This window comes from Epinephelus moara, chromosome 5 (genome assembly GCF_006386435.1).
Source record: "Epinephelus moara isolate mb chromosome 5, YSFRI_EMoa_1.0, whole genome shotgun sequence".
In the NCBI taxonomy this organism is placed as follows: Eukaryota; Metazoa; Chordata; class Actinopteri; order Perciformes; family Serranidae; genus Epinephelus; species Epinephelus moara.
The window spans coordinates 37,255,915-37,282,795 of record NC_065510.1 but is presented as its reverse complement, the minus strand read 5'-3'; the positions used below and the strand labels follow the sequence as shown (position 1 = coordinate 37,282,795).

The window sequence follows — 26,881 nt, the reverse complement described above, 5'->3', positions numbered from 1 at the left end:
TCATATTTATCATGTAACAGTGACTTTAGTTGTATTAACATCAGTTTAATAGATGAAACGTGAACGCTTTGTGTTACAATTTGTTTTATTAATAAATGATATGGCTTAAATTCCAATGTAATTACAAAGAAAACCTTCTATTGCATAGTTTTGATTTATGGTGAAATGAAACACCATTGTCCTCCATCCCTGGTTCACTATATGTTCACTTGTACACACTGCATGTACTTTTCTTATGATAGCAGCCAACTACAGACAAAATCAAACATGGCTAAAAAAACAACACTCAATACAAAATGTTACAAAAATATAAAGGTTAAAATGTACATAGATTAAAAAAGGATACACTATACTTCAGTTGTAAAATGAGGATACATGATTAAAACTACTTGTATATTAAGGCTTGTCTCTCCTGATTGTTCAAGTACTGCAACAGGAATGTTTTAGTTTTGCCAACATGCCGTACCTTCACAGATACAGTATTTTTTCACTCCTCCACTCTGGAAACCTGCAGTAGTAACTGTCAGCCTCACAGCGGGATTATACAGGATGAGAAGTTCTTTGATCTCACAGAGTATTTTTAACGAGTAAATCTCAAAAGGGCTTTTTCTTGCACTTTCCTCCTCCCACACGTTCAGTTTGTTATAATCTTAAAGAAATAGTTTGACATTTTGGAAATAATAATCTCTTTCTTGCAGATAGGGGGAGGATTAATACCACTCTCATGTCTGTACGGTAAACACGAAGCTACCTTCAGCTGCTGGTTAGCTTAGCTTGAACCAAAGACTGCAAACTGGGAAACAGCTAGCCTTGCTGTTATCATAAACCAGCACCTCTACAGCTCACAAACCTCTCCTTTTCTTTAAAGGTCCAGTGTCGAGGATTCAGGGGGATATTTTGGCATAAATGCATCATAATTTTCAGAACTATGTTTTCATTAGTTTATTATCACCTCAAACTAAGAATCGTTTATCCTAAACCTAGAATGAGCCCTTTATGTTAACACACAGAGCAGGGCCACTTCCAGTGATACCCCTGTTCCACCAAATTAACTCTGGTTCTTGAACTGGATGTGTTCAGGATTCTTTAAGCCTCAGTGTTATCTACCAAACCAGCCCACGTTTCCACCAGAATTGTAATCAAGGATGTCATCAATGGAGGTCGTTGCACAATGCGCAACGGAAGTTAAGAGTCGCAAAATTGCATATTACATTGATTATCTGCAAGCTTTTGCTCTGTTATTCCCGATGATTTCTTACTCGACTTTTCCATTGTTGCCTTCTTAATCCTCTTTCCAACCTGTAGAATATGACACACCCTCTGATGTCATCACGGTTAGCACTTCAGGTCAAGGAAAACTCACTATTTTTCAGTTCAAGCTGAGAACCAACTCCTCAGGTTCTGAACCAGTTTATTTTTGGCTGAAGAGCTCTGAACAGTTCAAAATTAGGTTCGGGAACCTGAACAGAACTGGTTCCATGTTGGTGGATAAGGGGTATGAGTCTGCCATGTTGTCTCTACAGTAGCCCAGAATAGACAAACCAAACATTCACTCTAGATGGAGCCATTTGCATTTTCGCTTCAGCTGGTTGAAATGTTGCAACCTCACCCCTAGATCCTGCGCACTACATCTTTAAATCACCACTCGGCCAATAGTTGCCTGAAACTGCAACTCGTCATTTTTGCCCTTTGGTTTTTAGCTGCCAGCTGCTGGCAGTAGCTTCATACTTATCATACAGATGTAAGACTGGCATCTGTCCTCTCATGAACCTAACTCTATTTCTCAAAATGTCAAACTACTCCTGTACAGAACTAATGGATATGGACAGTTCTCCCAAACTACATGTAACTACCTATCAAAAAACAATTGATTTATTAACTACTTCATGGTTATACTGCTATGAAATAAGCACTTGTAAAGGTTGCGCCCTCCTAACCACAACCATCAAGTTGTAGCCCACACTGTCCTACTCATGGATAAAACATTGCCCTGCCCTCCTCTCTCTTCTAATCATATAGACATCTAAGAAGCAAAATGGTCAAGTTCAGCCCTTCATGTATTGTAAGCACGAGTTTCATTTCAATTTATAATAATCAAAATATAAACAAATGGCTCTTGTAAGCAATTCAACATTAACTCCCCCCTCCCCATCTTCCCCGCTACAGACGTAGATCAACAATGTTAAGTTTTTTTTTTCTCCAATTTTTGAAACAAATCCTATTCTTTAATTTCCCAAATTCAAACTGGCAATATGATCCCAGGCCTGCCCTCATTCCTTTTATCCTCTCACTCGCTCTTCTTCCGTAGGACGAGGTAGGTGATCGCTAAGATGAAGGTGAGGACAAAAGAGATCCAGGCCAGGACATAGGAGTGTCCGTACCCTCCCTCCTTGTCACTGGTGTGAAGCTCGGCCGTGTAGATGGAAGCTGCTATCATTATACACAGGCCTGCAGGAGAGGAAAGGGGAATTTTGTCACACACCCAGACAAGGCAATTAAGAAGTAATTACTTTTTCTATTATGAGATAAGGCTCATGAACAAGGACAGTGTAGCAGACAGTTCCATTGCAATCACAATGAAATGAGAATCATGATAGTTTCACCTTGCTGATTTCCCAATCATATAAAGTCATGACAACACATGTTAAAATCCCATTACTTATTAATTCTATAAGTTTTTTTATGTACCAGTAGCAGTGCCAAAGATAATCCATAATTGACCCTCTTTAGTTAATTGTATTCATGTGACACAGAAATTAGTGTAGCTGACAGACCTTCTGTCGACATGAATACGTTCGGTTTTACCAAAATCTGGCACAGCATGAGATCATTTCTTATTATAAGATAATGGACTGTACATGGTTCAGGGTTATGAATATGACTTTACCGCTTGGTTTTGAATACTCTAGTGAATAATAATAAATGATATATTAGTAGATCGAAAGCAAAAATTAAAAAAAAATCCCTGTCCCAGTTCATGAAATCAAAACATGTACTGTTTTTTTCTTTTATGAGTAAAATGAAGAAATTCATTTTGTCCATGATGAAATTGTTAGTTGCAGCTAGAGCTGCAATGATTAATCAATTAGTTGTCAACAACAATTAATCACCAGCTACTTTGATAATTGAGTAATCCTTTCATTCATTCATTACCAGCTACTTTGATAATTGATTAATCCTTTCATTCATTCATTACCAACTACTTTGATAATTGAGTAATCCTTTCATTCATTCATTACCAACTACTTTGATAACTGATTAATCCTTTCATTCATTCATTCATTCAATCATTACCAACTACTTTGATAACTGATTAATCCTTTCATTCATTCATTCATTCATTCATTCATTCATTCAATCATTACCAACTACTTTGATAACTGATTAATCCTTTCATGCATTCATTTTCTGTAGCCGCTCATCATGAACACCTACGGCCAATTTAGAGTCACCATTAACCTGCATGTATTTGGACTGTGGGAGGAAGCTTGAGTACCCTGAGAAAACCCACGCTGACATGGGGAGAAGGACTTCCCCACCCTGGGTTCGAACCAGGAACCCTTGCTGTGATGTAATAAGATAATAGCCACCCATCGATTTGAGTAATTTCTTAAGAGAGAAAGACAAAATTGTCTGATTCCAGATTCTTGAATGTAAATATTTGGTAGCTTCTTTGCTCCTCTATGACAGTAAACTGAATATCTTTGGGTTGTGGACAGTCAGACATTTGAGAATGTCACCTCAGGCTTTGGGAAACACCATTTCACTATTTCCTGACATTTTATTGGAAAAACAACTTATCAATTAATCAAGAATATGATCATTAGATTAAAACAATAGTGAGTTGCAGTCTGTATTAGTTAATGTGCAAAAAACCTTCCAGACAATAACTTCACAGATTTTTGAGCACTCATTTCTCTGCCCCTGTTATACAAACAGTCTCTCACCTCAAAATATATAATTTGGTTTCAGCCACATTTGAGTGTTTTGAAAATACCATCTCAGGGTGACATTAGAGACAGGAAGGCTGAAGTTTGAGAAGATGAATCCAAACACGCCAACAGTTATACTTCACTGCAGTGACTTTCAATCATGTGTCCCTGAGGTCTGAGACTCTGCAGATTAACAGGTCAACTCAGCTGATGGAGTTTTTATGGTAGTTTAAACTTGCAGACTCTCAGACCTGGACTGCAATGAAAATCACTGTGCACTATCTGAACATGCTGCGACTCTGCTCTTCTCACGTACTTTTACTTAAGCAGCATTTTTAATTTTAATTTACTTGTAACACACAGTTGCTTTCATAATAATAATACATCTTGACTTTTTGTTTTTGCTCCACTCTTCCTCACCTCCTCTGAGAGAAATTGATGCATTTTAATATGTTGTACTGTTTGAAGCTAAGTGTTTGACGCTCAGTCCTATCAAATAAAATTATCTACAGTTACAAAGAAATACAAGTATAAAAAACACTTTTAGAGTTACTCAGCACACATCCTCTATAGAGCAGTAAGAATCTCAGCTACAGGAAGCAAGAAAGTAAATCAATATTTCAGCAGCTGCAGGTCAGACTTTTGACTCTGGGTTACTTACAGGCGATTAGCTGTAAAACGCCGGTGAAGGTGAACCTCTGGCCCTTGGGCAGGGTGAACAGCTGAGCCACAAACACAAACAAGGCCAGAATGGTAAAAATACAGGCCAGCACTGAGGTGGCCTGCACCGCCTGGAGATATTCTGCAGCAGCAGGACGACAAAGCAGACACACAGTCAGTGAAGGATCCTCAACAACACAAATACAAGGCAGTGTTCACCTTGAAACACAATTATATCTGCATTCTAACTGCTCTAGTTATACTACTAACATTCAGAAAATAATTACTGATAATTTATGAACATATTGTGGACATATACAGACATTTTCTGATCAGTTACAATCCACCTAACCAGCTTCTTTCTGTTTCTGCATCTTAGATAAAATTAATGTATACAGACTTTACCATCTGGGTAACCTTCTTTCAGGTTGGTGTAATGCCAGGCTGAGCCCATCAACTCCCACCTGCCCCACAGGTCAGTTGACACTGTATTAGTGACCCACCAGGCCTGAAGACACACAGGATGATGAGAATAAACACAGATATCAAGAATGCCCAGGCACATACAATAGTTACATCACAAGTAATTAAATATTTACTACAAGTTAGCAAATGTTTAAATTTGTACTATTAAGTGTCCCATTATACAGGCTGTCTACAGGTATCAGAAACTTAAGTTTAATGCTTTTTAAAGGACAGTTTCATGATAGTTCACAGATCTTTTGATTAAATCATCCTCTTACTCCACCAGTGGAGGTAAATATAAAGGTAAATAGTTTATATAAAAATTGTGGTTCTATGCAGAGGGAGGTGTTATGAATGAATGTGGTTATTATGGACAGTTAGGCTAATCTAAATTCTGTCTAAAGGTAAGTGCAAGCAGAAGTAAAAATGGGTTCAGTGGTAGGTTTAAAGGTTCGTAACATCAAAAACGTGGAATTTCACATAGAAGAGCTTGACTCATTTAGACAAAAAGACGTATACACGGAATTAGATCATGTTTGCGATAATTAAGGTCTCAGAAATTCACTTTTAAGACTTTTAAATGACTTAAAGGCAAAATATTTAAGAATTTAAGACACTGTAAGACTTTAAGGACCTGCAGACACCCTGTTATGTGACGTCTTATTAAGTTGGCTGTTTGTTTTTTAAATCTTATATAAAAGCTAGTGAGTGTCTGTACATTTACAACAATGTGGGCGACAAAAACATGTAGGCTATATCATTCGACTCTTGGGTATTTACATTACTGTCTTTTGAAGGCTCAGTTTTTAAGCTAGCCCAAAGCCAGTGCTATAATTTTCTCAATATAGGGGTTAGAAAATGAACATGGTACTGTCTTTTTCACTTAGTCTTCTACCTTGAGAATAATACCTTGGTATCAATAATAAATACATACTGTTCTCTTAAGCATACCTCATTAAACCATAGTAGAAGTATCTTGTTGAGCAAAGTGAGATTTTTAACTGTGCCGACTTCAGCACATATCACTGATTTTTTTTAGGGTACCTACATGTGGTATTAAATGATCAATTATTTGTAAAAATGAATAAATAAATACATTAAAAAGGTGAGCGCAAAAGAGACATGGCTCAAGAGGGGGGTGGGGGCCACAGAGACTGCTTATGCACAGGGTCCAGAATTTGGTGTTACGCCCCTGTATGTATGGGCTTTAAGAGTCTTGTGGTGGGCATTTATTGGCTCATATAAAACCTTTTGTTTTTTGTTCCTCCTCTGAGCACCAGGCAGTGTGTTACATGGGAAAACAAAAAAGAATAATAATAATAATAATAATCCACCTACATTATCAATGGTGGTCACCAGCAGCAGGATGATGGTGGTGATGTGCAGAACAACGATTCCAGCCAGCATCAACATCGTGGCCTTCTGAAAACTGATAAGAGGAAAGGCGGAAGGATGCATATCATTTTTGTTTCCACGCGCGGACTCCAGTAATACAGGCTGGTCGTCTACATGAGGAAGCATCAGTTCACACAGCTGTCCCAAATTAATACTGTTACTCAAACAGACAGAAAAAAACAATAGTGACAGAGGAGAGCCGTTGCATGCAAGCCCAAACTCGCCCCAGAAGCCTCGCAGACGGACACAGTTTTGAATAACGCACATCTGCTGTCACACATAACTAATGGTTTCACATCTTAAATTGTTTTCTTAAACACGTATCTTCCATAATATGACAGCTCAGATAAATTATCATCCATTTGCAGCGCCCAGAAACACGTCTGCGTTTGCTGAACGACTCATTTTCACGGCTTTGGTCTGTTTCCGTCGACAAGAAAGGCGCATTTGTTTAGACGGTGTTAGGGCATTCCCAAATGGGTGCCGCTCCGTTACACACACAGGCCCTGTACTATAGTCAACAAATATGAAAAGAGCGCGAGAATACGACGACGGAAAACAATGATAAACACACCTCTAACTTATATACCCAAATATAAACACTGCAGACTGTTAAACTCTGCGTTCATATACACAGTTTGGAGCCGCGTGTCCTTTAAAAACTTTTTTGCGCTCAGTCACATCCGCACTACTCTTCAACGCGCTGCTGAAAATCTCAAGTTAACTTTTCTGGACTCTACACAACAAAAAGTCACAAATCATGCGTTAAAGCATTTCACAGCATATGGTCTGTAAAACATAACTTAACAAACTGTAAACAACGTGGATAAACGTTACCTGTAAGTGCTTTAACGCACGGCCCCGGGAGTTATTTGGGAATGTGAAACAGTGTAGACCCACCCAGCTTTGAATTCACAGCACACACATCACTCTGTTTTCCCTCTCCATTCCCTCTCTTTCCTCTTACCAAGCCCCACCCATAAAGTTAGGCTACTTTTTTTCCTCTCAATGAAATGTCCAGACAAGCCAAACAGCTTCAGGTTGTCCCCTTTGACTCCAAACGGTGCGTAAAAAAGGACTAGTCCTCTAAATCATTCATTGTTACATGGATTTTTAACACCTCTTTTTATTCTTTAAATACCTTCCCCACAGGCTGCTTCTAACTGGTTTATTTTAGTGAAATTTCTCACCTGGCTGTCCTATCTTTGTAACAAACTGGCCCCAACAACTTTTCCCTATGAATACGAAATATACATTTAGACACATAAGCATGTCTTTCAAACACTTGTGGGTTCATTAAGCCCATAAAATGACTTCTCAAAGATGGGACATTAAAAAGTGAAATAGACAGCAGTGTCCCATATGCCAGGGGCATCTTCATCTTTCCCACAGCAGTTACACTCTGATGGCCACATGTTTTGAAGCAAGTGAAAAGTGAAATTAACGATAGGCTCATGTAGATGCGGTTGATGCAAATTAAAATCAATGTAAAGCCTTAGATAGATTATTCACTGTGACTACACTGATTCTGCTCTCACCACAGCGACACATGTACAATCAGTGGTAAGTGGACAAGAAGCTGTGCAGGGAACCTGGTGGGATCCACAGAGGGTTCTCACTGTTCGATATCATGACAGTCAGAATCCTGCAACCAGATGTGGACAATTTTGGCACTGAGACATTCAAATCTTTCATTCACAAAAAAAAACTAAATGTTGTCTACATCACTGCCACCCAGTCCTTCACCCTCAGTGAAATGGCCTACGCAACCCAATGGCCAGAGTAATTGTGGCATTGTGTCTTTCTGCACACCACGGATATGATACATTTTAGCAGATACAGTTAAATTTTATGTCTTTATATGATTCAGCAATGCTGTGGTTAGCATGTGGTTAGATTTGGGCACCAAAAACCCTTGGTTCTGGTTAGGAAAGGATCATGTGTTAGCCTACAATACCCCTTTGTTGGGGCATTATCCCTGCTAGAAATGCAGCGATGTCTCAGTTAAAAACAACCGCATTTCATTTCATTATCCTCGCTGGAAACACAGTGACGGGTCGATAAAAACACCTATGTTTAGAAGCTAAAAAGCAGCTGGTTTTGTCATTTGTTGGTCTTGGAGAGCTGTCTGCAATTGTCTGCAGCTCAGCAGGCATCTCAACGAGATTTCACGGCATCCATCATATACTGTGTCACTTTAGAAATGTTGATATGACAAGTATGAAATGTACAAATGTAAGACATCCGGGATTTGCAGAAATAGGAAATAACGGCATTTTCTACTGGTGTCTGGACTGGCCCATGTCATCGTTTTGGAAAAGCTCAATCTATCCGAAACTCGTTGAAACATGAAACTGGCGTTTTAACATCAGAGCACAAATCGTAACTAATCCTAATGTGGACGTTTTCTAAACCAAAGCCATGTTGAGTTACTGAAGAGCCTGTGATAAACCTCACACAGAGTGCAGTCTAATTGTTTGTTCTTCACAACCCATTTTTACAGTTGAAGCTGATACTCCCCGAGGATTCATAAGACATCCAAAACACACAACATACATAAACTGCACAGACTAGGTTGCAAATGAACAGATATCAAGTCACATAAAGTGGTTTCATACTCAGTAAAAATGTAGTGAATGTGCTGTGTCATAAAATGTTAAAACTTGTCTCTCCCCTCTCTGTTCTCATTCCACACATGCATGTATAAATAGGCCCATTTATTGTGCCCTTACATGAGCTCTAAATAGTCCCATTCTGTGATATATTATTCAATATTTTAAAGGCACACTGGGATTTAAAATGTGACTGTAGAGATATGTAGACTGACACTTATGGTGGAAAAAGACCAGAATATATATGAGTGTGTTGACTTTCAAATCCTGGGTGTTTTCAGGTGGTTTAATGACACATGCAGTGGTCTGATCTTCTATTGGAAATATTTCATATAATACATGTAGGAATCTTTTTCTGGCATTTATAAACTCATAAGGTGACTATAAGACATTCGTTTTTCATCTGTACACCAGCCTCTGTTGAACACAAAGGGATAGGAGTGAGCAATGAAGTTAACTTACATTATTAATGGTGGCCACCAGAAACACAAACCACAAACTGTCATATTTTACACAGATACTGTCAAATAGGTATTATTATTGCTGCAGTCAAATGATACCATGCTATTAGGGGATTACTTGGCAGACAGTGCATATCTAGTAAAGCCTTTTATCACCAGTCTGAGATGAGAGAAAGCCCGAGCAGTTATGGGTCTCATTTCGACAACGAAGCAGTGTGTAAAAACAGTAAAAGAACATTTATGTATAAGGTCTTTTTCTTTTCCTAGCAGGCCTCAGTCTCTTTCTTATCTCCCCTCAGGCTGTGGTCTCTCAGTGAAGACCACATGGACTGAGGAAGTCCTGATCCCAGTACTACAATGGCTGCTTTATCCTGCTGAAGGTGGGATGAAGATAGATACCATAATTGCTTCCTTTGCTCTTTGACGACCACTCCCTCATTTGTTGACAGTACAGATTCACTCAGTAACCTGAAAACGTATCAGGATTAGGAATTATATCTCCCACTCAGGTCATCTGTGGCCAGTAAAATAATACAGAGGCATTAATCAAATACCCTGTCCATCCACACAGCTCACTGCACACAGCGGAGAAAGTACAGCATGTACAGATACTGTGATTGAGGTAAAACAGGAAGAGGAATGTATTTTCTCTGTGGTTTGGCATGAATCTACACTGAAGGCTCCCCTCTCCTGTTTGTTGAGCATCATCAATGGATCGAACAACCTTTAGAGACTCAAGACAATCTTTGAAAATCATTTAACAACACTTGCTGCTGTTCTGAGGGTATTTCCAGAATCTCTTAAAGACTCTTTTGAACCTTTTCCCTCAACTTTCTGTTGTATTATCTAACCCAGGCAGAACATAGTGTCTTTTTTCTTTTTGTAAAACACATGCAAAATATTAACATGAACATATCTAATATTGGAACTAAACATGATACAGTGGCTATCAATATAACTGACAATAACTTATAAAATTAGGGTTCACGTTGCACAAACTGAGTATTCCAGGTACCACCTTTGTTTTGGATTAGGTAACAGCAGTGGTGGAAGAAGTATTCAGCTCCTTTACTCAAGTAATACCACACTATATAACGACTCCATTACAAGGAAAAGTTTGGCATTCAAAATGTTGCTTAAGTAAAAGTTTGTAGGTATAATCAAAGCAAAATGTACTTAAAGTATCAAATTAAAAGTACTAAATGTAGTAAAATGTCCCCCTTTGATTGACATTATTAGATTATTAATACTGATGCATCTATGGCCCTGTTTACACCTGACATTAACATGCGCTCTGGGTGATCAGATCAAAAGTGGACAGCTCTCACCTCATGCATCTTCAAGGCTATCCAATGGTTGTGGCTCAGGTCTGGGCCACATATGGTCACATTCTTCCAGTCTTGGGCCACACTGAAGGACCACCTACCCCACAGACATCGTTGCTTATGAACCGCCACCAGCAGATGCAGCGCTGAATGACTGTCCCCGGAGCCTCTCCCCTCAGCAGCAAATGTTCAGCTCAACATATGCCTGGTCAGTGTGTACTGACACACTGAACACAGCAGCAGTTATTTAACAGTCCACAAAACTAACACCAAATCTGTTGAACCTGTTAATCATTTACCTCACACCCCCTCCCAGTCTCCACAGGTGTCCTAGGGCCCTGCTATTCATCATCTACTTACTCCCCCTTGGTCACATTTTCCATAAAAACCACATTAATTTCCATTGCTACGTGGATGACACCCAGCTCTACATCTCCTCCAAACCTGATTCCACCCTCCCTCCCTCATTCCTTACTGATTGCCTTCATGAAATAAAGTCCTGGTTCACATGCAATTTCCTCAAATTAAACAGTGATAAAACAGAAATGTTACTAATCTGCACTAAATCCACTCTAGCCAAAGCCCACAGTTTCACCATATCGACCGACAATTCTTCCATCCTCCCCTCCCCTCAGGTAAAACCAAAACCCTATTTAAAACTGAACTGAAAGTGAAACTTATCTATGCTCTCTTTAAAGCCAGACTCCAGTACTAAGGGTTTTTAGTGAAAATGCATGTGTTTGAGAAGTACTGAATATATGACTGGATAAATGAGACTTGGATTATACTGCATGAGTTTGTGATAGAGTTTGTGAACAGATGGTTTGATATAGTTTTGCTGTTGTTAAACATGGTCCCCAATTAATCAATAAATCAATATGTTCGCCATTTTCTATGGAGGCGTGGGAAAAATATACGTTTTCTTCATGAATGTAAGGTAACACGGCACTACCGATTGATATAAAAATGGTCATTTTGTGGGTGAAGTATTTCTTTAATATCAAGGGTAAACAGGTTCTATGTGTAAGCAGCATTTGGAGCCAGGTTTAATTACTTTATATAGGGTTGCAAATAATGATTACTTTTATTATGGATTTATTATGGGGGGTTCACTCCAATTTTGTCAAAATAATGTTTGGGGAATTCTGGTAATACTTTAAGGACAGCAATAAATGTTGTTTAACAGACTGCCCAATAATATTTTTTTTTAGAAAATTGGATGCTTAGCTTTGTGTCTTGAATGTAATGATGCTGTAAAAAACGAGAGACCCAAACTGGGGCTAGGTTTTGCTAAAGTCTAGCATCTTTGGATCAGACCTACTGAATCAAATATCTCTTTCAGAGTGAATACATTTCTCCCAAGTTCTCTGTGTGACATAACTTTGTGCAACACTGGCTGGGTGCTGATGGAGCCATTAGTGTAAGTCTCTGTTTGTATTATGTTGTTGCTGAGATGAAAATCATTGTAAGCGCTGCATTATTGTCATGGGGTGCAGGAATGGACAGGGGGAAGTATTTTTTCCTGGCAGTAACTCTGAATAGAAGTCAAAATTGAAACCATTATATCTGACCCCTGATGGTTTGTCATATCCTCACAGTGAATGGTGAGTGGGTGCTTAGCAGGGCTGGTTCTCCTCGTACACCAGATCTGAGTCACTGGAGTTTTCTATTCCCGTCACAACATGTGGGCCTCTGCAGAAAGTAAAATCTAACATTTATTGTGCGGTGGGTGTCCATTGGAAAGACACAACAGAGAAGTAGCTGCTCCTGAAAAGACCTGATTTAAAATAGTGAAATCTTTCAGGAACAAATGCTGACAATAATCTCATTTCTCACTTTGGCTGTTGTGTTTGTTGTGTTTTGCCTGCAGAGTTTATACCAAACCTTAAAGGAATTACTTATCCACTTTAACATTTCAACAGGCTGTAAAGTGAAAATCAGAGTTTTCACACCTCACTTATAAAGAAGCTTCTGTTACATTTTTCCATACATTTTTCACCATACTGGTGGAATGGTTATGTAAGTCTGTCAGATGGTCGACCATTTTGCTCCCGACTTAAATATGCACAACTACCTAATGAATTGCTATGAGATTTTGTACAGATATTCATGTTTTGCTGAGAATTTATCCTGATAACTTTGGCCATCCTTCACTTTCATCTAGCGCCACCATCTGGTCTAAATTTCAGTTGGTCCATTACTTTGGTTTATAACTAATTACCTGCAAATCGAACAAGATTCCCATCAGCCTCAGCTGTATGTTGTGTGTTTAGCACTAATCAATGAATGTTAGCATGCTAAAATGATACACTAAGATGGTGAACAGCAAAAATTTTACCTGTTTAGCATCAGGATGTTAGCATTGTCATTGCGAGTATGTTAGCATGCTGATGATAGCATTTAGCTCAAAGAACTACTTCACAAAGCCACTATCATGGTCGTACCAGGCCCCAAGGAAGTGCACCAGGCTTTGTAGCCAATTTTTGTCATGGCCAAACAGTGGGATCACAACTTCCAAGTCCATCACGAAATGCCATGGGTCCCAAAAAGAATTCTTTCCAATAGACTTACGTTGTGAAAGAGAAGCATGTATATTAGTGGATACACTTTATTTAATGTTGCAACTCATGCTAAATGACTTTACTATCACACTTTGATCCATTTGGTCCGATAACATATGAAAAGCTGGAAGTAGTCGAGTGATATGGATGCAGTGCTGATCATTCAGGTAATTCTATGTGGTTTCATGTGCCACTGAGCAACTTAAATAGGAATGAACTGGGTCCCACCTCCAACTCTCTATCCAGCTTTCTTTATACATCCATGAGCTGCAGCCTACACTATTAGTCCCGCAGAGGCCACAAGCAGTAACAGGAATCAATCAATGCTCTCAGGGTCCCATGTTCTCCTGCTGGATATCCTCTATGACACATGAAGACCTTTCAAAGGGATATATGGTGTCAGCAATGCTTTTGCCCATTATCAAATGTTCAATGGATGTTTCCTTGGGTCAATATGTTTAAATCACCCACCTAAAGCTTACTGATGTTATACTCTTTAAAACCTACGCCCCCAAATTTGTGGACAAGGCATTTTTCTTGACATATATCTCCCAGTGGCTAAGAGCTGTTTCATTCAGCATTTGAAATGTCAATCTCCCTTTTTTGTGCCGTTATAACTGTGAAGCTAGCCCTTACCAATCTCTGATAATGTTGCCTTATATCAAGAGACACCTGCTCAAAACTCAATACTAGGCTAGACTAGGCCCTTGAGAACATAGGAATCTGGGAACATAAGGATGACCCAGCAGCAACTAGCCTATGTTCTGAAGTTGTTACACAGCACACATTTTCCCAATACAAATCCCTTTGGTGTACAATTCCCAGCTCCCAACTCTGCTCGATTGTTTTTGAGCTGTCGCAGCATATCCTCATAACATCCAATCAATTACCACAGCCGTCACCGCAGGGTTTATTCCAGAGTAATTCCAGAGACTCTTGTTGCCTCGGGACATGAAGACTTAAAGCTGGTCCATCCTGATGCAGCCTATTGCAAATCTGCTGTGACACAATACCCAAGAAACTCCACCTCATGACTCATACCTGCAGATCTATCCTTTCACTTCTCATGTTGGTCTTAAACCGCCAATTTTTTTCTTCATTCAAACTATGACGTAGGACAGTGGTTCCCAACCTGGGGGGACACCACATGTGGTTGTAAGATAAATCTGAGGTGCGCAAGATGTTTAACAGAGGAAGAAAAATGTTTCTTCCTCTTGGCAAATATATGCTTATTTTCTCAGACTTTCCTCTAATCTTTTTTGCAGGCGAACTACTTGATATTTCATCAGAACCTTGAAAAATGATTCACTCTTTGGTTGAAATATTCACAAGTCAGAATTGATAGATATGATGAGGGGTTGTAGACATTGCTTTGTTTAAGGGCCACAGGCTAAAAAGGTTGGGAACCACTGATCTAAGACTTTGTGTCCAAGCTGCCACCTTCACCTTGCACAAAACCACTCACTCTTCAAGATGCCAAGGACCATCAGGGGTCTTCTTACCTCTTCTCACTGAATTGGAAAATACCAAATGGAGACTGTCTGTGAATGAAAGAGAACAGATTCAGTATTGGCTGCTGGTTTTCAATAAAATGTTGTTTGTATTTTATTATGGGAAATATTGTACTTTTTACTCCACTTCTACTGGCCCTTCTATTTGACAGCTGTAGTTGCTAGTTATTTTGAAAATTCTGATTTTTTTTTTTTCATAGATATCAGAAAATTAATTGGCAACTACTCTGATAATCAAGTTATTTTTCATTCAAAAATGTGAAGACTTGCAGCTTTTTCCTTTAATTATTTCAACAATTTAATTATTTTAATAATGTTAAGGGTTTGGACTGCTGGTTGAACAAAACCAGCATTGTTAATTGGGCTCTAGGTAATTGAGACATTTCTTACAGTTCTCACCATTTTTAAAAAACAATCATCCAATTAATGAAGAAAATAATCATCTGATTAATCCATAATGAAAAAAAGAATTAGTTAATGGTTCCTCAACAATCTACAACAGTTAAACCCTGCTTTTACATCGGTGCATGAGTCATAATAATCTAAAGATATAATATATGATATTGTAAAAGTCACATTTTTCTGTATTAGTACCTCTACTTTTTAGACAGAGAATACTGATCTGAATTCTTGTTCCACCGCTGGGCTAAGGTTATAACATTTCTTATTGAGCCTTCCCACCTGTGTAACTTTTTCATTGGTCCATTGTTGATGACTCTTAATTGATCGCCCTCATGTGCAGGTGACGCCTCTGTGCGCACATGAGCAAAAAGCATCAACAACCCAGCGATGTCTTGCAAACAAAGAAAAGATAAAATAATTTCGATTTTATTTATTGCAGCTGTCTATTTTCACATGTTTCAAGTTAGTCATTTGGTAAGTTTAGGACAGTGGGAGGAAGTTTTCACTGCTGACCAACTTCAAGAGTCAAACGCCACCATTTGGGAGAGGATTAAGCAAGACGACGACTCACTGCAGCCACATCAGCGCAGATCCAACCCGCCGGGTCTCGCGGAGCTTCGGCCTCAATCTGCTGCTTTCCCCGGAGAGCCGCTCCCGTATATCACTACACCGACACCTGACACTGACGGTAACGTTGACTTTAACCGCTTGTCCTGGACGGCTGGTCATATTAGCCCGGAACCAGGGTCCTCGGCTCCAGACTCTGAGGATGGATATCAAGCAGATTTTACAGGTTAGAGTTAGTTTAACTTTATGTACAGGTGTTTGACCACTGCATATTAAAAAAGGTGTTCAAAGCTTCAAAGCTCCAGAGGGAGCTGCGGGAAAGCTGATAAATGACCTCGAATGATGTCACTTGAGTCTGAGTTGGTTTAAGTTNTATACAAATATATATAATATATGTTTCTGTTGCGTCAATTTAAATGTTCGAGGCTTGCAGTGTTCAATCGGTGGAGTAATTGGCAGTCACAGTAGTGGAAAGTAACTAGTTACGTTTAGTCATGCTGTACTTAACTTACTTACGTAGTTACTCTTAACATTTAATTAAGAGCTTTGGTTATAAGTTACTTTGCAAATCACGATTTTAAGAAAACATATGATCAGTTTATAAAACATGATCCATTGTTACAGATTAAACTATGAAAATTACATGAAGTAGTTAAAATCAGCTCCACCTTGACCAGCTACATTATACTGCTAGTGCTTGCATATTAACACCGTCTCTGTGCTTGTACATTTTGACTGCTGGACATCTACTTCTTATAGAGTATTTTTATACTGTGGCATTTCTCTTTTTATTTGAGTAAGTGTTTTAAATACATCCTTCACCACTGTGCACGGGTGATTTGACATGGAGAAGTACAGGGTAAATCAATCTCTAAACTCATCGCCTTTCGGAATGCAGATAAGAGTTTATAGAGATAAAGGTTAAACCAACCTGGTCCCTATTGTTAACTGTTATATATCCTTTAGGTTTTCATGGAGTCCAGGGGATGGTTATGGGCCCATCATCTGACTCCAGTCCACATTTCTCTGAGTGGCTGGCAATGAGGCCCTTGGTGCAGTGTGATGATAGAGTCATGACCTTCACTGCCTCTGGAGAAGGACTTGCACACCTGTTAGTGGACAGAGGTAAGACGCATGATACTATTTATATAGGTAGCAGCAGTGTTTGGACTGGTGCTGTTTCGGTGTTGTGGGTCAGGCTTGTTGCAGAGGATGTATTGAAGACAAATGAGGGGCACACAGTTTCAGTGCAGAAACTAGAGGCTTTTATTTCACGTAACAAAGGAGAGTAAATGCAAATTTACAGAGTCTGTATTTGCCACCTGTTTGATGCTGCAGGAATGATTACAGCAGCAGTGTCAGGTTTTATACAGGTAATTTAAAATTTGCATGACATTAAAGACTTTGGGTTGGAAACCTGAAGTGTACTATTGATTTTTAGATTAGCTAGGGCTGCAAGTAGCCCTTATTTTGATTTTGATTTTTCTCTCAATTAATTGTTTGTTTATGCTGTAAAATGGCAGAAAATTAGAACTGCCTGTCAAAATTTCCTGGAGCACAAGATAAAAGTCCTCGAAATTGCTACTTTTCTGCAACTAACGATCTAAAACTCAAAATATAGTGATCTAAAACTTAGAAATAAAACATTCCTCATACTTAAGAAGCTCAAATATTAATATTGATTTTTTTGTATTTAAGCTTAATGTGCTTACCCCATTAATCAGGTATCAGAATTGTTAGTTAATTTCCTGTGGATCAGTTAATCATCCAGTGATTTCACAGCCAAGATTAGCTGTTCATCATTTTCTCTTGACAGAGGGAGCCTCTCCCATCTCCCTGTTCCAGTTACCTCCATACTGTGGTTACTCAGTGAGGACGTCATGGAGTGACCTTGAGATGATGGTGCCTTATGATGCCTGTTACATTACACAGGAGGTATCAGCCGCAGCACCTGCATTATATCTCCACCAGTAGTTATTCTTGTGTTCATCACCCCTTTGTTTTTCTTTCTGTCAGAATGGAAGTTATGTGCTGCCCCTGTTGTGGTGGGGCAGCCCACTGAAGCTCTCCTGCCCGGTGCAGCTGCCCACTCCTGTCCCCTCTCTCTCCCACTCTGCCCCCTCAGTCTTCTGCTCCCCCTATGGCATGGCAGTGCAGATACCAGGGCAGGAGCAGGATATACAAATACTAGGAGTCGTAGGTATGTTTGTTTTAAATGGGGATTAATGCTGAGTTTTTTTTCTGAAATCATTTGTACTATATATCTTTAGTATAAAAGAATCCATGTAGAGTGCAGTGTGAATCTTATAAATCAACTCAATGTGAAATTCGGAGCAAATGAGTTGTCTGGACACAGTTCCAACATGGAGGAGGCTGAGCTGGCAGCTAGAATGGTGCCACCTCCATAAACAACACTTAACAATGACAAAAGTGCTGACAGAGCCAGTGGGCAAAACTGAAGGATGGGCACTAAGCTTCAGCAATGATATTAGCCGTAACCACCATATGACCACAGTGCAAAGCAGCAGTTATTATTTAGCCGGGGGGATACAAACATGAACACCATGGCCGGACCGGTTTACCAAAACAAACCACAGACAAACTCAGATTACAGAGGGAGCGTGACTTCATTCTCTGCTCAGGACGCCTTCACTTCAGTGTTTCTTTAAATAGCAAATAGTGGTTTGCTGTGTTAATGCTCTGAATGTCACATACAGGACCTTTTAATTAATTTGTTCATAATATATTTTGTATTTGGAAATCCAAGTTAAGCTGAACAGTACTTAAAATCTAGATTTAAATCAGACGAGGGATAGAGTTAACATTCTGCTGTTATCAGTTTCTACACTGATACATTGTAATTTTTTGTAAGATTTATAACGGTATCTTTTAACGCTGTGTATTTAGAATCAGAGTATTTAAATGTGACTATGATGAGGCCAACAAAATGAGGGAATATGTAAAGGGTCATTATCTATCTGTATGCAGTATATTCCCACCAGAATTATATTCCTGGCAACATGGAGAGGGCTTTGAAACAGCACTTAGATCTTTATCATGGAAAAAAAACATGAAGGGTCAGCAATTTCCTAAGACATTTTAAAGACATTTCCTGGAAAGAAATAAAGTGTGTAATCTGACACTATGTGTACTGAAGCTGTGAAGCTGTTATTTAGTTATTGATGAGTTAATAGATTAGTTAATTGTGTTGAATAGGTGTGTTAATTTGTTGTGGTTTTCCAGAGGTTTTTCAGGATCGTTTGTTTGTGTCTTTATTTACACATATAAAACAATTAAAAGGATACAGTGCATAATTTGCAAAAGAATGTGAAACATAAACATTACATATGATAGCAAACTATGGCACACAGCGTGGCTAAAGAAACACAGATATTACATAAACAAAGGAAGGACATTCTTCAAAAAAGCACCCAGTTTAATTACTTTTGGCTTATCTGACCACAATAACAAAATTAATTTAAACATACACGGTTTATATAATACTTTGGCAAACACATTTCTCTGTAAGTCATTAAACTTACATTCTGACATTCAAACAAAATATGATAGTCATCTCCCGCACAATTATCATCACAGAGGTTGCAGATTCTCTGGTTTCTGTCCAGCCCTTTATATCTTCCAGTGACCTTATTAATTCTGGTGTTGTTTTCTCTAAAATTACAAATAACCTGTCTGTACTTTTGGTTTTCATGCAACAAATACCTCTCCAGTTTAAACTCTTGTTTGATTTTGGCATATATATCACATGATGTCATACTTCTGAGCTCACTTTGCCACTTTTGTATAAACTGATCTTTTAGCCTCTGTTCAACAGTTAGTTTTAACCAGCTTTTGTGTGTGTCAGAGGTGATAGAGGGTTTCTTTACCCTCTATCAGCCTCCCCCAGTAGTCCATTATTCTCTTTTTAACTGCAGTACAGAGTGGATGTCATCCTAACTTGTATTTAAAAGTGTCATTCTCTGGGCAGCATATTACAGGAAATAATTACAGCTATGTAATATACATTATTTGTATGCATCTATACACAAATGTACAGTACAATGTATAAAATATATATAAATATTTGACATTTTATGTTTTATTTATTCACTTAGTAGAGACATTATATTGTCTGCAAGTTTTATTGAGTTGTTTACTAAAACATTAAACTAAAATATAAACAATTTCCCTGTAATTAGTAGTATACAGTTCTTTCCAGAGCACCACCTAGGAAATTATGGACTGGTAAAACAAATTGTCACTGTTTTATTTCCTAACATGATCCTGATCCTTTAATTATTTATTTTGTTGGCCTAAAAATTGTGAAATTTAAACATCCTGAGTCTTAAAAAAAAAAAGGGTCTAAAAATGTGTTTTTCAACTGCATAATGTAAACTCCCTGAAATAGATAGGCTACCTCGGTATTCTCTTCAACTCTGAATCAGGACCATTATCAACTGTATAAGACTGACTACAAAAACATGTGCAAACCTCTTCACAGTGAATGGAGGCTGGGCTCAGTTTGTATCCGAAGAGTGTGCATACCGTGTCCCCTCCCATTCTGGGGAACTTGCCTTCTTCATCTCCTACGGTGCTCCTTGTATCACTAGCAGAGTAAGTTATTAAACTTGAATGGCTTACTGTGGTGGGCTGCTGGCTTGTACCAATAATAATTTTATGTTGGGCTTCTTTTCAGGACGGTTTTCACCTCCATTATATATCAGATGATCAGGAATACATCCTCTCCTGTCCAGCCAATCCTCAGTTCCCCTACGTCCCCTCTCCTCCTTCGTCACCAGTTGACCCTCAGATCCCCTCTGTCCCAGATCCTGCACCCACCTCCCCTCCTCCTCCCCCACCTCAACCTCCAACTCAGGAGCATATTGCTCAGGTTCCTGACTACCCCCACTACCCTTATCCTGGACTCCAGCTTCCCCAGGTCTACCCTCCTGGCCCACAACCTGCCCGCCCACCTCGACCCACTCCTGGCAGTCCTCCTGGGACCCAGCCCCAGCAGCTCCAGGGGTTCCTCTACCCCACAGGGCCTGGCAAGCTGCCCTCTTCTCCTGAAGAGCACCAAAAATACCCTTCCTCTCCTTACCAGCCTCCAGCACTGCTACAAGCTACATCCAACCCAGATCTTAACGTAGTGCAGGAAAGTTCTCTCTATCAAGTTCCTAAATTGCCTGTTGGCCCTTCACAACATGCATCTGGTGTCTATTACCCTTATGTGCCTTTCTACTACCCTGCAGTGACACCAGCTCCAACCTCTGCTACAAAAAGTACTACTACCACTACTATTTCTCCAGCTACCCACCCACCCAAACCTCCAGCAAATCCTTATTACTCTCAGTATTATTTTCAGATGCCTTACTATCCTGTACCAGCTGCAGTACCAGTGACTCAAGCACCTGCTCCTCTCCCTCCCAGCCCACCGTCACTTCCTCCCTCTCCACCAAAACAACCTATAGGTCCACAGTACATAGGTGGTCCATTTTATCCCCCTGCTTCTCACTATGAATGGCCCTACCCTGGCCTTGGGGTGCAGCCTGCTTCCACTTCACTTCTTACTCATCCTGGTATTGCTCCATCTCCCTCTCCTCCACCTCCTACCACCACAACTACCACCAAGTCAGTGGTTCCCAAACAGCCTGACAGTCCCAGCCATCCCATTGGCCACGTTCATCCCCAAAGACCCATTTACTTCTCACCGCCCACACCTCCACCGCCTGCCAAAAAGAAAGCTCAAGTTATTCCTCACGAAACTCAGGAACCAGTGACTCCACAAGCCGCCTGCCCCCCATACACTCACACCATTTGTAGCCACTACCCTCATCCCTATTACCACTATTATTCCTATTATCATCCTCTTTACCCGCCACACTACCCTCCACCTTACCCTCCTATGCCCCAGTATCCAGAGACTCAACCACCAGTGACCCCCACAAAGCCTTCAACCACCACCACTACCACAACTCCTGCCACCACCGTTTCTACCACCACAGCTGGACCCACTCCACAGGTCCCCTATCTCCAGTGTCTGAAGGGGAAGATGGTTGTCTTTCTGCCTTTTGCTCACCCAGACTCCATCCAGGTCAGAGGTCAGTGTTTGTGTAAACATAAGAGCTCTTTGTGTTAGTAAGAAGTGTGGCTTTTCACGTTCTTCAAAGAGAGACAAATATCTAGCCTGGGAAACAGACAAATCTGTGAGCTCCGGTTTTGTTTGCTCTGCCAGATGTGTCTGGTTCCCCTCCCATTCAAACAGTTTTCAACCCAGCCAGATCTTGGGAAGGCCAATCACAACCATCTAATGTGGGGCAGGTTTGTTCAGATGATTGACATAGCAGCATCACTGGTCTCCACTCCGTCCAATGCAACTTGCCAAACCCACAAAATTCAGGCAAAATTGTCAACCTAAGCAGCGCTGATCAAATATGAATCAGGACTCTGTTACTGCATTGCCTTTTACTTGCCTCAGATGTTTTCAGAAACATATTTTAGTGTACTGTTTAGCTGTAGTTTGAGAATGTTGACCAGAGAGCCATTTTTCCTGCTTGAAAACAGTGTAGTGTGCATATACATATTTTTATACATTTGTATTCTGTAATGAAGTGTAGAAACTGTTTTAATTCCTCAGTGTAAACTGTATTTTGTCTTTTAACAGACTCCTAATTGCAAACTCAGAACCTAGAAGTTCTGATGATGACTATTTTACTTGTTGGTTCTTTTAATTTTACTTTATCCATCTTAAAGTAAAAGTGCATTAATGTTTAAACAGTATATTGTTGCCGGTCCCAGATGAAGAACAGTACTGATATCCACAATATGGTAATTGTCTCAGAGACACACCATCAGTGTACCTAGATCTATTTTTACTTCTAAAATTGAAGAGTATTGATTCTTTTAATGATATCGAAGATCTAACAATCCTTGTTTCTAACATCAGACCAAATGAAGACATGGCTGTTTGTCTCCGCTGTATCTCCACTGTGTGGGTACATGCTGCAGATGGCTGAGGGCTCTGGGGTAATTCTTCACTCTCCTCTGCCTGCCTGCCACAGCCAACGACGGGTGAGAACTTCAATAATGCCTCGTCACTGCCTGCAAATGTGTCATCTTTATGTAATTGCTCTATTTTACTAGTGCCCCTGTTTGTAAAGAAATTATGAGATTGTATCTCTTTGACGTAGTTTATTTATCTGATGACTGGTTGAACTTGTTGGAACACTCATTTAAATTTAAAGCCCCCATGAAATTGCGTTGTGTAAGCCTTTTAAATCACGATATACAGTAACATAGAGGTTCTTGGACACCATGAAGTCTGGGTGACAGGTGTGTATGATCAAAAGCTCTTGACTTGGAAGGAAAAGACAGAATCCTGGACCTTATCTGTCATGTGTAATCACTTTATTGACAATGTGTCTGCCCTTTGATGAGGGTCTGAGTACTGAAGTTTAGGGAGTTTGGTCCATGTAAAAAAACATGCACATTGTCAATATCGGTAGACCTGTAATTACAGCAGCTAATCAGTACTATAATAATTACAATGTAAGCATGTAAACTCTCCAATCTCTCTTCCTTCAACTGGTGCCGAGTGTACTATACTGAGCGACGGTGAGTGAGCTGTACACAGCATGACGTTCAGCAGTGTAACAAACCCCTTTACACAGAGATTGCACTATAATGCTGCCACAAGGTCCCCTCTTCATGCCCACTTTCCATTTTCACACAGAACCAAATGACGGCGGCATCGTGTTGTTTCAGTGTGTGATTTTAGACAGCATGCCGGCATTGCAGAATCAAAAGAGGTGTGACAGGCATGACATGTAACACAACAGCGTCGGCCTCTAGTGTGACATGTAACACATGTGACGGCAAAGCTTTCTCAATAAAGCAATGGCAAAACATGGCATTAACAACCATTTACTGCCTCTGTTATATGGTGGCTGATTTCGTCCTCTGCTCAGAGGCTAAGGAGCTCCTGGACCTCACTATTTTCCTGGACATTTTCGGCCGCTGTTTTTTCTTCTTTGAGTTAGCTGCTAGCTGCTACCAGGTACTTTTTAAATCTCCCGCGTTGGATCGCATGCATAACACATCATCAAAAACGTCACACCTGCCGGCTGTTCCGTTAATACAGGCATTGTTCTGGCACTGTTGACGACATCTGATGGCAGCTCAAAGGTGAGACAGCTCTGTTCCCCCATTCCATGATTGTACCTTTTATACAGGACAGTGAGGCCACATAACGGTGTTAAATTTCCGGCCTTGAAGAGGCAGTGTAAAAGAGGCTACAAATAATAGGGGTCCCCTCTCAATACACTACACAGTGTGTACATGAAGCACTACTAATGGATATGTACTATAGATTTGAAGAGCTCGCAGTTGTCACTACACTTCATTGGGTTCTTTGCAATTCACCCACCAAGTGTGAGTCGATTAGATGGAATGGTTGTTGAGAAAATTGAAGGACTGACAGACACAGATTCCTTCCATTTTACTAAGGTGTTTCTTAAATCTGTAATTAAATATTCAATATGCATTAATGCAATACAGTTTCACCACAAAGAACAAAATATACTGGATTTACAATACTGGTGGTTTGCACCACTTGGATTGTAGTGATTTTTGACACCCTCCTGCTTGTATATAGAACAGAGGAGCAGTTTTTCTCAGTCACCAGCTCATATTTACGATTAATCCCATATGGACTCAATGCTGCATTTGCTCTGCATGCATGTGTTCTGGGTGGAGTTTTTTTATGTTCTGTGTAACCCAACTGGTGAGAACTCTGTTTTTTTGCAGTCTCTATTTTTAAGCAGCTCAGTTGGAAACCATGCGTGGTGGTTCATACTGACTTTATTGATCTCTCGTTCTCTTCAGACTCCCACGACCATTTCCTTACCTCTGAGATTTTGGGACCTTTCCATGGCGCAGTATAGGATTCTGGACCTGCAATGTTCGTATCAAATGACTCCTGAAACTTCTGCACCAGTTACCCCATCTGTGCCCCCTACTCCACCCAGTACCACCAAGGGCAATGCCAACCCGCCTGTTGTCCCAAAGCCTAGAGTCATCTGCTCCTCCGATCAGATGATCGTGGAGCTCGCCTCTGGTCCCATCTCTGGAATTGTTGTTAAAGGTGTGTGTGTGTGCTCGTGTATGTTGGTGTGTATGTTCCAGGTGCATATGGTTGCCATCAGCTCTGCATGAGTTGAATTTTAGCAGGGTTCAGGGGGGCCTCTCTGGTGTACAGTGGAATGGGGGTGGGGGAAAGGTAGGCTTGGTTTTTGTTTTGACTGGGCTGCACTTACGCTCTGTGCCTTGCCATGCTGAGGGCTATAATTGTGCCATTTAAAGTCTACACAAAAATAGGTTATTGTATGTTTCTACATGTACTTTTTTCAGACATAAAAGGGAACAAAATGAACCTCCAGGATGCCCCAAAGCACTGTGGGTATTCTGCAAGAAAAGGCAAAGATGGCAAAATCCGCTTGAGTCTCCAGTTACACTCACGCTGCCACATGAGTGTGCAGGCAAGTATTGACTCAGATTTCACACTGAGCACATGACCTTTTGTATAATTGACCATTTGCTGTACCCATTAACTCTTGTATAAACATTTTTCTCTAAAAGGGTAAAATGTACATCATCGTTGTCATCTTCATGACAGCAAATGGGAGACAGGAGGCTCAGTTTTCTTGTCCAGTTGTCGTCCCAGGGCCTGGACAAGGTAAATGGTTTTTATGTTTACACCTCTGAAAGGCTATTCAATTTGCCAAAGGGTGTTTTCTCCCGGCCATTCAGAGTTATTTTAACTGATGCGGCTGACATTTGTCGTGCTGTCCCTTAGAGTGCAACCTTCCCAGCGAACAGCGTCTCCCCTGCGGACGCGGCTCTCTATCCCAGCCACAGTGTCTCTCTATGGGCTGCTGCTTTATCAAGCACCCCCCTGCCTGCTACTACCCCATGGATGGTGAGCTGCAGTTTGCATTCCCACTGGCATTTTCACGCCACTTAGCTGAGTACAGTTGAACTGTTTTGGGTATGGAAATATAAGCGCTACAGCTGCTGGATGTGTGTGAAGAGGCACATTGAGGGCCAGCATAGCATGATTCAAGCTGGCAGTGACACAGAACGGGAAAAGGGTATAAGATACCTTGGGTCTCATTATCAATTGCCTCCTGAGATTTCTGACCTTTTGTTAATCTGACCTTTACATAACTGCGTGTGCGTGTTTGTGTCCTCCTCCAGAGTGCACTATCGACCGCCACTTTGTCTTCTCCGTGCCAGCCTCCCTCACAGACCCCCCTCTTAACCCTGCTCTGCTTGTCGCTGCCGGCAACTCCACCTGCAAACCTCAGAGAGTGACGTCTGACTACGCCTTGTTCAAGATCCCGATGGATGGCTGTGGGACACACAGATTGGTAAAATTTAATGAATGGACATGTTTCCCAAAATATTAGTTATTATGCCAAATTAAACAATGCACTGATTATGTGAGTATTTCCTGTGTTTCCTAACTGCCGTAAAAGCTGGAGTCAGCAGAAATGTGGTAAAGCGGGAAAAAAACAACAACTGCAGAATTCATATGTCCTATGTCCCTCCCACCACAGACGGGGCTTCATATTGTAACCCACTGTTTCCCATACATGGATTTATTTAAAGGCGCTGTATGTAAGAATGTGGCCAAAATGGTTACTGCACTCAAATTCAAAATACTGCCGCGAGTCGTGTCTGTCCCCCCTCCCCTACAGATTCGAGGTTGCTGGACAGCGGCACGCTGGAGACTGATTTGTTTGCCCATGGGCGGCTGCTGTGGCAGGGCTGCGTCGCCGCGTCCTTGATCTTCGGTTTTCCAGCGGACCGTTCGAGCAAGTCCGGCTTCTCTGCTGCTAACGCTGCTGCCGGGATACAGCTGAGGAGGAGCCGGCTGCTAATGCTATGTACTGGGACACTGCTAACGCTGCTTGCCGTGCTGCTATAGCTC

The 26,881-nt window shown here is 40.5% G+C and overlaps 2 protein-coding genes across 2 annotated transcripts in view; one reads left to right on the top strand and one right to left on the bottom strand.

Annotated features, from left to right (window-relative positions):
• Nucleotides 1-67: 67 nt before the first annotated feature.
• Nucleotides 68-7,416, bottom strand: emp1 (epithelial membrane protein 1). Its single transcript, XM_050044525.1, has 5 exons — nucleotides 7,290-7,416; nucleotides 6,396-6,486; nucleotides 4,998-5,100; nucleotides 4,594-4,734; nucleotides 68-2,448 (listed from the first exon to the last, which is right to left on the bottom strand). Exons 2-5 carry the CDS (start codon nucleotides 6,468-6,470, stop codon nucleotides 2,288-2,290), a joined length of 480 nt encoding a protein of 159 aa, XP_049900482.1. The 5' UTR covers nucleotides 6,471-6,486; nucleotides 7,290-7,416; the 3' UTR covers nucleotides 68-2,287.
• An 8,361-nt stretch (nucleotides 7,417-15,777) lies between these two features.
• LOC126390894 (uncharacterized) overlaps nucleotides 15,778-26,881 on the top strand; it is a 16,679-nt gene continuing 5,575 nt past the window's right edge. The window contains exons 1-12 of the mRNA XM_050045395.1: nucleotides 15,778-16,117; nucleotides 16,858-17,016; nucleotides 17,708-17,826; nucleotides 17,908-18,091; nucleotides 20,393-20,505; nucleotides 20,588-21,992; nucleotides 22,838-22,962; nucleotides 24,775-25,033; nucleotides 25,300-25,427; nucleotides 25,528-25,624; nucleotides 25,745-25,867; nucleotides 26,146-26,318. Coding sequence (XP_049901352.1) covers nucleotides 15,778-16,117; nucleotides 16,858-17,016; nucleotides 17,708-17,826; nucleotides 17,908-18,091; nucleotides 20,393-20,505; nucleotides 20,588-21,992; nucleotides 22,838-22,962; nucleotides 24,775-25,033; nucleotides 25,300-25,427; nucleotides 25,528-25,624; nucleotides 25,745-25,867; nucleotides 26,146-26,318 — 3,225 coding nt within the window. The remainder of the gene's footprint in view (nucleotides 16,118-16,857; nucleotides 17,017-17,707; nucleotides 17,827-17,907; nucleotides 18,092-20,392; nucleotides 20,506-20,587; nucleotides 21,993-22,837; nucleotides 22,963-24,774; nucleotides 25,034-25,299; nucleotides 25,428-25,527; nucleotides 25,625-25,744; nucleotides 25,868-26,145; nucleotides 26,319-26,881) is intronic.